At 37.5% G+C, this 13869-nt stretch overlaps 1 protein-coding gene across 2 annotated transcripts; it reads right to left on the reverse strand.

Moving 5' to 3' along the window:
• Positions 1-611: 611 nt before the first annotated feature.
• Positions 612-13869, reverse strand: LOC306872803 (dual specificity mitogen-activated protein kinase kinase 7-like). Of its 2 annotated transcripts, XM_079421648.1 has the most exons (12): positions 13721-13869; positions 10498-10545; positions 7598-7742; positions 7442-7508; positions 6646-6759; positions 5599-5718; positions 5088-5195; positions 4785-4964; positions 4615-4695; positions 4059-4201; positions 3932-3977; positions 612-3825 (listed from the first exon to the last, which is right to left on the reverse strand). In XM_079421648.1, exons 1-12 carry the CDS (start codon positions 13842-13844, stop codon positions 3685-3687), a joined length of 1317 nt encoding a protein of 438 aa, XP_079277774.1. In that variant the 5' UTR covers positions 13845-13869; the 3' UTR covers positions 612-3684. The 2 variants fall into 2 exon arrangements, with proteins under 2 accessions (XP_079277774.1, XP_079277775.1); XM_079421649.1 differs by lacking the exon at positions 10498-10545.

Here is a 13869-nt window from a genome sequence, read left to right on the forward strand (position 1 = left end):
AAATTATTTCAGATAATCAAAACACACATATAAAGAACTGATGCTTTGATTTCAGAAAGCAAATAAAAAAAATAATAATTACAAAAGAAAATAGTGCCAGAAAACAGTGAATGGAAGTACACTTTAAACCAAGCATAAACCATATAGATTAGCATCTCAGATCATATTTCCATAGAGGCGTGTGCGCGTTTTTGTGACAAATGAGGACATAAATTTGTATAATGACACAGGTATTACAAGGTGAATGTGACTTTTCAGGACATTGACCCATGTCCCCACTTTTCAAAACGCTTATAAATCATACAGAGTGAGGTTTTTTGGGGCAAGTTGAAATGCACAGTCTCCTGTGAGGGCTACGTTTAGGTGTAGGGCAATAGCACATACAGTTTGTACAGTATAAAAACCATTACGCCTATGGGATGTCCCCACTTTTCACAAAAACAAACGTGTGTGTGTGTCACCAAAATAAAACCCCAACAGTGAAGGGTGACCGGCCACTGTCTCACAGGAAATTACATCCATGAAGCTGTATATCCCTCATCCGAGGTCCTCAGAATAACAATCCAGCATCATCTAGTATAACAATAATCATCCTAATGACGACAACGCCACTGGTTTGAATTTGTTTTATTGATGACACCTTTGGTGTGTAATGCTGTGGTTGTATCTATAAGGTCTACTGAGAGAATGACGGACAGACAGACAGGCAGGCACCACAGTATCTGATGAACATCAATGCCAAACAGGAAAATCAGTGTTAAGCTGACGGCGAGAGTCCTGTTAGAGATTCTATCTGGCATCTGAAAGGAGTGAAGAAACTATTGGGAGGTAAAGAGTTGCAGATCATTGCTATAGTATATAGTGTTAGGAAAAACAAAGCATTTGACACTTTGATCTTTTGACTGATTTGTCAATCTGATTCAATGGAAAACTAATGGACTTCAAAAATCTGGAAACTGCTGAATTTGCGGTAAAATCTACAGAATTCTTCGACTAAAAATGTGTTTAACACATTAGCGTAAAATATTTAAAGAGGAGAATGTATTCAAAACTCATGAATTCATCCACCGCAGGACGGACACAGGAGGACGATTACAAACATTTCTGCCCGCGTGACCCACAGCTAATGGTGCAACGAAGGAAATCTAGCTCAAATATATATAGATATTACCAGCTGGTGTCTGTTATTTTGTACAAATAACTGGAAATCATTCTTATTAGTTGCCTACAGCGAGCGCGATGTTTGTGTGAGTTGGCATAGTGACGTAATTTCAAAAACTATTTTGATATAAATATAGATATAGGTCTATATATTTACTTCACTTCCTTACTTTCTTTTTTCCTCTGAAAGGATCACATCATGCATTTTACAGGTAATTATTTTCGTATTTGGTAAATGTGTAGACATTGCAGTGTTTTATGCATTTGGTTCAGAAAAAAGAAAAAGATTTTCCTTTGGGGAATATAATCGTTGACAGCAGCATCTAAAGTAAACAGTAGCAGCAAGTAAGATAATAAATAAATATAATAATAGTAATAATAATAGCAAACAAAGTTTCAAGGATAATTAAAAACAGTAAGATGCAAAACAACACAAACTAATTAACCCCTAAAAATAAAAAATTGATACATTGGTTCAAAACGATCGAAAGCTTTTATGCAACGTCCAGCTAGCGATCTAGAAAACAACCAACACCTGTCAGCCTTGATCTCTCAGCAAACCTCTAAAAATCAGCCGATACTTTCTCTAAGACTTCACTGGAGACTTTCTTGAATACTTTCTATATCCCTTCTTCCTATTTTCCTCTGCTACGTACTCTTTCTTCAATCCCTTATATAACACCATACTTCCTGTCTCAACGTACCATCACCATCTAAATCTCTCTGTGCTGATTCGTTTAGTCATATTTTCTTTCTTCTGGCACGCTTTCTCACTCAGTCTAGCAGTGATTTGGCTTTTTAAAGCTGTGAATCTCAAACTCTACAGCTTTGGTTGTGAAAGTCGCTGAACATCTTCAGCACGACCCATGAACAGGTGCTGAAATCCTCTGAGAACAACAGCTTGGCAGAAAAAAAAAAAGCAGTGCTGTGTCAAAAAAAACTAAAGCTTTGGTTTTGTGAGAACTCAAATGCTCATGGGAAAACGAGAACGGTGAAGAGAATGAAATTATGAACGGTTGTCTGGGTAGATGAGTCGGGTGAATCAGAACAGAAATGTTCCACTCCAAAAATGAGCCGTTTTTTATTCTTGTGGAGGAACCGCTTGAAACGAACCGCTCTCACTGCACAAACTCCAACTCCCCCGCATGTCTCTCAACTCCACTCTGAGTGACTATGACAACATCTCTCATCTATGCTTTTGGTGACTTGATTGCGGTTTCTTCCTCGCACTCTAAGACTGAAACGCACAGCTAAATCTTGTTAAAATACCCATTTCTAACACTTGTCTTCCTGAGGTGTGCACTGTGTACAACTTTACACATTCTGGGCTAATTTTTTTGTGTTTTATCTAGTGATAGACCGATACATGAGATTATCGTTATTGGCCGATGAACAGAATTCTTTCAAGATATCGTCATCAGTCAACGAAAGTGAAGTGTGTAATTTCTGAATGACTAGCGTAACGGAATTACACAAATAACAATGACATTTAAAACATTATAACATTTTCACAGGTTTTCCTGAACATTTCCCCCATCTGCCATTGGTCAAAGTAGACAGTCCCACCCCAAACTGACACCATTGGTTTAACCAATATCGCCGAGTCAGGCTTCAAAAGAAAAACTGGTCATTTGTAGTTGTCTCTGCATATTAAATTGGAATACACACTTCATCTTATCGGTCAACCACTAGTTTTATCTTAATATACAACCTTCTCTCTTAGCCAATATATCTACTTCAATACATGAAATTCCAGACCAAACTAGTTATAACAATCTAAACACCAAGGATTAGAAGTTCTACGACTAAGAATCACTAACTCTTTAAGTACACGTTACAATTACTGAAATATCTGCTGATGCTTGCTAGCAAAAGAACACTTCTATAAAACATAGTTTTTGATATAACACACAGCTATTATCTCGCTGATTTCTATTTGCTTAGCTTCGCCTATTGGCTTAAACCGTACAAGAAAGTGAAGAGCTAGGACTAGTAAACGAATAACACACACACATACACCATTGCACAGTGTTGTTCGACTACTCTGTTCAGTCCCTGAGTAAGGGGCTACGGAGGACTTCATGACATGTGGATTTGGATTTTGAAGTGAACGGACTGTATGCTTACTCTTGTGGCTAACCTTAATATGGCGGTCAGTGATCGTGGTTTGGTGAAACAGTGCGTTACTGTAAATGTGCATGTGTGCGCGTGTGTCACAGTGACTGTGTTAGACGGCAACCTGTAATGGTCCATCCTGTTCGATGGGTGGATGAGAAGGACGAAAATATTTCAGATTTACATCAAACCTGCCCAGGATTGTCTGTCGATCAGTCAAACTCCCAAATGAACATTCTCTCTTTTGTTTCAGCCATTGCTTAAACGGTCCATTTCCACTCCATCTGTCTTTCTCGTCTACATAATTTATATTTCGAGCCTGTCCATCTGTGTCTCTAAATCAACCTCTCACAATCGCATCATTCTTTCTCTCCAGCCATCCCTCCGTTTCTCTCGTTCTCCGCCTGGCTACCTGCTGAAGAGAGAGTGGAGCTGGTGATGGCTGAAACACTGGCTGCTGCGAGGAGACTCTGTGCGCTCCATCACCGTCTGGAACCAGCCCGCCACGTCTACTTCTGACACTTCGTAACGACGGATAAAACTGTGTTCCTACAGGAAAAAGAGCACTAGTGTGAACACATGATCATAACAGGCTATACAAGATGTTTGATGTTAAACAACAAATGCTTGAGTTGCATGGGAGATTGAGACTTACAAGCAGCTTGTGGTATTTTGGCCTTTTTCTGTGATCCTTTGTGAGGCTGTAGAAACAGAAAACTCACACGTAAACAATAGATACTGGTGCTAAAATTTCATGTTTATGTAAATTCATGTGAGTGTACCAGTCTTTGACGAAGGACTGAAAGTCAGGGGAAAAGCCCATGCTGAGAGGAAGGACCGGTGGGTCCTCTTGCAGAACTTTGGTGAGGACCTCAAAGTCTGTCTTGCAGTTCTTGTAAGGAAACTGTCCCGTGGCTAGCTCCACCTACAGGTGAGGAATAATTGCTTACAGATGCACATGTAGATTGTATTTTGAAATACAGCTCTTTACTTACATTTACACTACCGTTCAAAAGTTTGGAGTCTGTATGATTTTTTTTTGTTTTTCAATTAAATCTATATGCTCACCAAGGCTGCTTTTATTTAATCAAAATTAGAGTAAAAACTAAAATAGTGAAATTTTTCTACAATTTAAAATAACTGATTACAGAGCTGAATGTTTTAATTCCTAGCTGAATAAAAGTATTAATTTCTTTTGTGATCCCAATCTTTTGATAAAAATTAAATAAGAGTGATCATAATTAATTATATAACACCCCCTACGCAAATCCAACTGCTGGTCAGCAAAGTAATCCGAGTAAACAAGTGTTGGCACAACAAAACGTAGGAAGAACTCACCAGAGAAATGCCAAGACTCCAGACGTCAGCTCTGATGTCATAGTCTGGTTTACTGGGGTCTGGAGGGTCTATTCTCTCAGGCTAGAAAAAAAAAAATTCACTTCATAAGATTTATTTATAATCCTGAAACTGTATGACTCTGAAACTCAAACTCTGGGACATGTGCTTACCGCCATGTACGCAGCACAGCCGGCGCTGCGAGTCTTGGCCTTAGAATCTACCAGTCGGCCGCTAATGCCAAAATCACACAGTTTGATCTGCCCTTTGGCATCCAACAGGATATTAGATGGCTTTACGTCTCGGTGAATGACACCATGTTTCTCTTTTAGATAAAGCAGAGCCTTTACAATCTACATACGAAAAGAAGAAGAGCAACATGAAAAGAGATCTGAGAGGTTCAATTTGGAAACAGACCAATATCTAACCAATAATAGATGCTATTTTGAATCAGGTGAATTTAAAGGAAGTCTTACGGCCACGGTCATCTTTCCTAGAATGGCCTCTGGTATGGGCCCCTGGATCCGCTTCTTCAGCTTCTCTGCACACGTCCCCATTAGTTCCATGGCTATGAACACATCCGTCTACAGAAGAAGAGAGACACCATTGAATAATTCAGGTAATTCAATACATTCAGCATAAAGCAGTGGTATTCGATTCAAGTTCAAGTGGTCCACTCTGTACATTTCTTTGCAAGCAAAGCTCCTAAAAATGTCCATTTTTATTTTAGTACTTTAGGAGTACTAATGTGGTATATGGCTACAAAATGAAATAGATCATACAGATTTCAGAAATACCCACAAAATTTCAGGTTGGTAGCTGAAACAGTAATTAATCGAAAGTAGTCAAGGATTGATGATTTGCAGTTTTTGGAACCTTTTCAAATAAATCAAACTGAAATGCCAAATAAAACAAATCCGATCATTAAAGCAACACGCCACAGACCCTGTATGCAATAACTGAGCACAGATCATGTGTGTTACTCACATTGGTGACTATTGCTCCATAGCACTGAATGATGTACGGACAGTCGTGACTCTTCAACACAACATCCAGATCCATGAGGATTCTCTTGTTCTCATCTTTATTACCCGTCCTCCTCATTTGCTGCAGGGAAAAATACACAAAGGAAACACGCTCACATAAACACTATTAGAACAACGCAAACCAAGAGCAGTGATGTAATTAGTAAACAGTAATTACTGCTGCCTTAACTACTGTTTTAATGACTCCGTAATTACAAGGTAATTTCAAGATGACAAATACATGGGATACACAAACACCTTCATCCAAAAATTTGATTGATTGGAATTTCTTTTGGCTTTAGTACAATGACTATGTAAATGCCACTTATTTTAACATTTGATATCACACCTACTATTTTTCTCAGTATAAATCTTGAAGGGATTTATAACTTACTTTCTTCTGTGAAGAAAACAAGATAATCTGAAGAATGTCAGTATATTATTGACAAAAAAGTAAATGGGACACAAAACTGTTTGGTAACCAACACCCTTAAAGGAACATGCCGCTATTTTTGAAAATAGGTGCAGCAGGCGCAATATTATGCAGCGCCTGAAAATAGGCCAACTTCTGCCAACATAACCAACGTGACCACCTGCTTGCACAGGGAGTGTGCCTTGCAACCATGAAGACATTTGTGAGAGACGATTCAGCTACACAAACTTAGTGCCTTTCACGTTGGAAGTTACCTAGCTGGGGTAACTTCCAACTTTTCATTTCCAGTCAGTCTTAGTACACGATGTGACTACAGAAGTGTCAAGTTTTAAATAGGAAAAATATCGATACTCTTTGGTCATTTTTGAGCGAGATGCTAACGGTCTAATCAGACTCAATGATCTATGCTAAGCTACGCTAAAAGTGCTTCCGCCAGACCCGGATATTGGCTGAATGGATTAATATCCATATATTATATAATATTTTATGAATATCCAAAAAACAAAAAACAAACAAAAAAAACGAACTGTTATCAGGGACAACAGACTGAACAGAGAAACCAGGAGCTGAACCGACCTTGACTGCGATGACATGGCCAGTCTTCTTAAAGCGAACTTTAAACACCTGTCCACAGGTTCCACTGCCGATCTCCCCCTCACTGATCAGATCCGTCACCTCTGCAGGGTAACGCTGAAGAACATACACGCACAAGAGGTCAGACTGTTTTCCCACATTCAATACCTAAAGACTATGGGCCAGTTTTACTAACAGCTTGTGCCAGCGCAAACAGTCTTTTGGCGTTACATTTGTACTGTCAGGTTTTACTAAAGACGCACAGTAACGAATTAGCGCTGAAAAGGTGTGGACTGTTATTTTTGCGCCTGACCTTATTGAATATGCATTTGTAGGCGCTCCCCTTTCAGACACAAATGCTATGGGAGGACAGTATTAAAAAAGATCACACAACGCGTTTTACTAAAACCAGAAGAACACATTATCTGAACATATCCTTTGCCAATCAATGTTATTTTTAATTTGCTTCAGGATATAAAAGACAAATTTGAACCCTCAACTAGGAGTCACACAATACCAGCTCTATCAAAACTTCTAGCAAACCTTCATTTTTGGCCTCCGTTTTTTTTTTTTTTAAAGTACTATGGCTTCTTTATTTGCGACTATGCTAATTTGCGCTGCGCTTGGTAAATTGCATTGGTCGTTATGTAAATAAGATGTTGCATCTGTGTTCTTTAATTTGCGCATTGTTAGTAAATCACCCACAGACATTTCCCTTCCCATCGACACTGTTTTGGAATTGCGCTCTCACGCTAATTTGCCCTGTTTAGTAAAACTGGCCCTATGACTGATGACTCACCTGTCCGTCAATCTTTAGATATCCTGTTTGTTTCATGATTTCCTGCAGCTTCTGATCAATTTCAGCACTGAAGATAAAGAATAAACAGATTAACACACCAAGAGTGTTATATAATGAAAACTCTGTAAACTACACTTTGCTGTGAGTATGACATACTTCTCCAGGCTCTTCTGTAGGTTGTAGGGTGGGGTGGGAAGCGTAAGCATTTGTCGGGGTCTGCTAGGGTATGAGGGGTGTTGAGGAGAGCTTTCTGAGGAAGACGAGCGACTTCCTCCATCGTTGGCTAATGGTAACTGTAGAGCTGTAGAGAAAGACAAGAAGGTTGGAAGAAGTCAACTCCGAGAAAGGATAGAAGACAGGAAGCCAGTGACCGTCAATACACACTCATTACTGGGACAAATGTTAATGTATGTTCAAGGACCCTAAATTAAGATCCTCAAGTGTGAGGGTCCAGAACATGACAGCTGATCCAGATTCAATATGAGCTCTATTTTTCCCCTCATAGTACAGTAGACTACTTAGAATTGTGGGTAACGTGCAATTAAAAAAAAAAGTGCCATAATGAAACATTATCCTAAATCTCTTTCTTCATTTTATTTACTGATAATATACAAAACACAAAAAAATACAAAACTAATATATAAATGTTTTCTTTATTGAAAAATAACAATTATGATGGCTGATGTTGTTATAATAATAATAATATAAAAAAATTGTTTTCTATAAACAATTATTATTACTTTTATTTCATACAATAACAAAATCAAACATTTATCTAAAATCATTATTATAAAAAAATAAAATCATTTATGATAATAAGAAAACAATTATTATTATTAGTTGTTGTGATATATTTATATTATCTCCTATAATAACACAGATTTACATTACAATAATAATAACTATTATTATTACTAGTAGTCTTTTGAAATATAACCTAGACATTACTTGACAGTTTTTGTGAAATTCACTACATCCTATTGGTGAATTGTGGAGCACATTTTCGGTGAATGTTTAATTACTCTGAGTCAAAGTTTCAAAGGAGCCCATTTTACCATCTTAGATGACGTTTGTGACTATTTCAAGTCCTGAGGAAAATCAGTCAAATAAAGACAGTAATAAAAGTCAAAGTCATGCCAAGATCAGACACACACACACACATAAATGACAAGGGCTGCCAAACAGTGAAAACCAGCCATTGGAGTTAGTGTTAGCATTCCCAGCATGCACCGGGACAAGCAGAAGTCACCACAGGGTGGCATTTGACATTTCCTCACCAAACCGTGCAAAACTAAACATTTTACAGATTTTCTATATGTTGTTTGAGCATAGAAACAACACTGCTTTTTCAGGAGAAATGGATAACCGTTGAACTTCTTATTCCTCCTGCTCAGAAGGAAAACCTGTTCATGGGAGAGAATCGGTTAGCTTGGGTTAGTCAGTGAGGTCAAGCAGTTTGGTGCAGAAACACCTGCTGAACACATAAACAGCCTGCATGGCCGTAATCCACATATGTGCAGAAAACAGAGCCGAAGCAGTCTCGTCCGGACAGAACGGACAGAGAGCTGAGAGACAGGAGAGGCCAAACAAGCTCAAACCCAAGTTACAGTTGAACACAGAACACCCTGTTGAGTGCCGCCATAGCTTTGTGATTGAGTGGATGTGTTCGCTCACAGTCGGGCCGTGCAGTTATAGCCACAACATGCACAATGTCTGATCTTCCAACAAAACACTTCATCCTACACACAGGTCTCACACACACACACACACACACACTTGCTGCTCCCTCTTCATGTGGAGGTGGAAAAGAGAATGAGAGAATGAATGAAAAGAGGAATATTTTAAAATAGGCAAAGTGAACGAGCAAGGAAGATGAAGGTAGGAGAATGGTTGTGTTTCCCAAACAAACATCATGCATTTGTAGAAATTATGAAAAATGTTAATGTAAGTGAGATGACAGAAAGCTATAGGAAATTAAACCAACATGAAATAAAAATGGACCCTATTTACTGTATTCATCCACTTTTCGGGATTTATTTTGGATTTAAGGTTAGATCAATACCAAACATTCTTCTTGATACTTTATAACGCCCTTAGTGATTAATATGGCTGTCAACAGATTCAATAATTCAAAGTTATTTCACATTCAATTCTTATCAGTTTTTTGGAGTGTACATGCATATGTTTGGCTATTTATCTGAAAGAAATTAACTATTCACTGCATTACACGCATATATATGCATATACTCGGATGCAGTCAATCGATTAAAAGTGATGGTAAATACATTTGTAATGATAAAAAGGTGTTATTTTTTAAATCATTTTTCTAATGTTATTTCTATGAAAATATTAAGCAGCACAAGTTTGCAACATTGATAATAATAAATGTCTCGAGCAAATCAGCATATTAAAATAATTTCTTAAAGACCATGTGACACTGAAGAGTCAGAGTAATGACTGAATAAAAATCAGCTTTGCAATCACAGGAATAAATTACACTTTAAAATACAGTAAAAATAGAAAGCAGACCTTTACAGAAAACAATCCTTTTTTAAATTGTAATAAAATATTTTACTGTATTTTTGATCAAATAAATGCAGCCTTGTTGTGAGCATAAGAAACTTTTTACGAACACAGTTAAAAGATAGAATACCACATTGCAACCCTATTATTAACTAATATATATATATAATATATTATAGACCAATCATGGTCATTTTTTCAAAGTGTCGCAACTAGGCTCTGCTCCTGAAACAACTTTGCTTTTCAGCTGACATATCCAAACACCTCATATAGTGGCCGCTTTTCACATCCAGTCAATTACTGATAGATACAATCCCTCTTGAAACCACCATTTCATTCCATATTGTGAAAGTAAAAATGGAAACAAATGTCATTTCATGTTGACTTTTTGAAAAAGAGAGAAAAAGAATGAGGTGGTAGGATTTTAAAAATAGAGAAGATGTAGAGGGTGATGTAGTGCATGTAACCTGCAAGATAAAGAGAGAGAGAGAGGGTGATGCAGCTTGATGTAGTGATGATGATGATGATGGTACCTGCGCGCTGGGAGGGGGCTGGAGCTGGACTGAGCTGGATCACGATGACTAGATACAGAGGAGAGAAAATACACACACTCTCATTACTAAAAGCCCACACACCTCTCTTCAAACGTTATGATTCACTCTCAGTAGGGCTGTCGCGGTGAAGGAATTTCCCTTGCGGTAATTTTGAGTGGCTCAATAGCGCGGTATTACCGCATTATATATATATATATATAATCTGTATGTATGTGTTATGATGTAAAGAGGTCATACAGAAACCAATGAAACCGAAACTAAATTGCGTTGAAGCAGGAAGTTAAGTAAACAAGAGAATGACAAAATAACGGTCCACATAACAAAACATAAACCTATTGTTAGCCTATATAACAGTTAGTTCTGATCCTCGAATCTGACTGAAAATACGTGTGTTCTACTTGGAGAAGCATCTCGCTGCAGTCTACAAGATCCAGGGGGCGTGGTTGGATCCAGATCCAACTCCTCCCACCTGCCTAAACCTACCCATCCCTACCCCCTGATCCCTAAACCCACCCCTAAACCTACCCATCTCTACCCCCTGATCAGTCGATCTCGCTCTTATTCGCTGTCTGTTTAGGCTTGTTAAGTGCAAATTTACTGAGCCTCTGTACAAATCAGCATGGTACACATTGTTATCATTACTAATATTCAGTACACATGCACGAAGTGTAAAACGAGAAGGGCGTAACCTTAAGATTATTATTATTAGGTCAAAAGAGAACACGGAAGTAGCGCGGTTGTTGCATTCCTCTGCGGTTATGCTGGTCAATAGCGCAGTATTGCCATATTGCGGTTATCGCGACAGGGAAAATCTGGGGAAAATCTGTTAATTAAGCTTAATGTATTTAAATAATATTTGTTATACATGAGAAAATACTAAATTTTTAGTAGCTGAAACTATGTTAATTAAAGGGAAAGCTCACCCAAAAACGAAAATTGTAATAAAAAAAAAAAAGAGAAAAATCTCAGTATTTTCTGGGATTTGATGATAACGACATTTGCTTCTTCCACGGGAGAAAGCTTATAGCTATATATAGCTTTGGAACGGCATGAGGGTGTGTGAACTATGCCAGAATTTTCATTTTTGGGTGAACTATACTTTAAATCGATCATTAAACAACTAAATAAATAAACAATAAATTACTAAAATAAAATAAATATTTAGTAAAAGAAATGACTATATAATAAAAAAATAAGTGTCAAACTCACATACACAACAATAAGGCTTAGACAAATTCTCAGATAAAATAAAATAAAAGCCAATCTCACACAATCAACAAAAAGGCTTAAGAGGTTAGTTCACCCTAAAATTAAAACATTCATCATTGACCCTAAAGAAAAAAAAAGCACAGATTAAATATGTTTATCATATAAAACAATTGTGTCTCTTCAGAAGGTTTGGATTAAACGGTGCAATTGAGAAATCTCAATTTGAGATTTATTTTTTCATTCCTTTATGAACATTTGACTGACGGCGCTGAACACTACATCCAAGATGGACCACCTAATGGAGAAAAAAAACAAAAACTGCACTGTTCAATAACCTGTCTGCACTCCTCACTCACAATGTTCCTATTGTTTCCTTATTTTGCACATTCCCTTGCACATTTCTACCTACGGATGCCGTTAAGGTCATTGGCCATATATAAGCATATGCTACTTACATACCTCACTTATAATGCACCTTCTGTTTATACTTCCTTGCAACCTAAGTTGTATGTACAGTCATTTGCACTGAGCTAGTCTCTCCCCCTCCACCTCATAACTTGCATTATATGTCATAAAACTTAATGTATATACACATTTTTTATATTTATTTTTATACTTTGTTATTTGCACTTCTGGTTAGATGCTAACTGCATTTCATTGGCTCTGTACTTGTACTCTGCACAGTGACAATAAAGTTGAATCTAATCTAATTTGAAGCATCAGAGTTTTGGGTGAAAAGCCTTTCAATGGAGTGACAGATTTTTCAGATTTTCATTAAAAAAAATCTTAATTTTTGTTCTGAAGATGAACACATTTTTTCTTGGAACAACATTAGGGCGAGAAAATTATGATAGAATTTTCATTCTGGGTCGAAAAATGTTTTAAAAACTAATTCTCAAATAAAATGAAATCAAAGGCAATCTCACACATTCAGCAATAACACTCGGATCTTTCCCTTTTCACTGATGAAAAATAAATAAAATGATGTTTCATGTTATTATATATATTCCTGCTCATTTACCATGTCCAATGTGAATAATGGATAAGAAATCAGTTTGCACATGACTTCTATCACCGTCCACAAGCATGTAACAAAATCCAGATGCTCAAAATGCTTTCTGCATAATATAATCACAAAAAATCTGACCATGACGTGTTTTTGATCAGGGTAAAAAAAAAAAAGCCACCACAAGACAGAAAGTGACACGAACACTGAGCATCCAGGAACATAATGCACTGAGACATCAGCACATCAGTTCAAACAGACTGTCAGTGTGTGGAGGAGCTTTGAGAACAGACCTTACACTTCACTCATGCAGGAACAACCCCTATCTAGTACAGAAAATTAATGTTAAAATACTTTCAATGATCTTAAACTTTAGTGTTCAAAAACACTCCTGACATAATCCCTTTATCATATGGTCACTACAATGTGGCCATGATGTCAAGACAGTCCTCTTTAGGGACAAAAAGCTTAAGAGGTTCAATTATAAAAGAGAAAGGAAAAAAATCATTAATTTTTTCTAAATACAGACTACTGACAGTCTCACAGAAAACTAAACCAGCAATTCACAGCAATACAAGTATGTCATGACTGATGATTTTACAACACTAAACAACCTTTCTAAATGAAAATATTTCCACACTGACATTGTGTGAGAGCAGACGTGGAAAAACGGACAGACAGATATGTGAGAATCAGACACATACAGTCAGGGCCTGCTCAACACAGCTAACTAGCCGCCAGGCTAACGCTAGTGAGCTGACTGACAGACATTTTTATTATTTATTTATTTACTTACTTTAAAGAACAAATCTGTAGTGAACAATCAGGAGTACAACCCCTGATAAGCAGACCTTTAACAAAGAACCACGAGAGTCAGTGTGAGTGAAGTGTCAGGATTTGATCGGTTTGTTTGTTTATATCATGTAGAATGTGTTTCATTGCTCCGTCGCGGAGCTCAATCACTCGTTCACTCTCTCACACACTCACTTGGCCTGGGACGCGACCGCTGCGGGCTCATGTCGATGTTCAGGTCGATTCGTTTGCGCGCTTCTTTATTTTCCTGCTTGAGTTTCTCCTCGATTCGGGAGAGTCTCTGCTCCAGCGACGACATCTTGAAAACTTCAGCAGCACCATCG

The sequence above is a fragment of the Barbus barbus genome (genome assembly GCF_936440315.1).
Source record: "Barbus barbus genome assembly, chromosome: 7".
In the NCBI taxonomy this organism is placed as follows: domain Eukaryota; kingdom Metazoa; phylum Chordata; class Actinopteri; order Cypriniformes; family Cyprinidae; genus Barbus; species Barbus barbus.

Bases quoted from the DNA above. Each gene is read 5' to 3' on its own strand.
- LOC306872803 (XM_079421648.1), bottom strand. From the start codon at position 13,844: ATGTCGTCGCTGGAGCAGAGACTCTCCCGAATCGAGGAGAAACTCAAG. The intron at 7,743-10,497 runs GTACCATCATCA...CTTTCTCTACAG, and splicing joins AGCCCCCTCCCAGCGCGCAG to CTCTACAGTTACCATTAGCC. The intron at 5,719-6,645 runs GTCGGTTCAGCT...TTTTCCCTGCAG, and splicing joins GCCATGTCATCGCAGTCAAG to CAAATGAGGAGGACGGGTAA.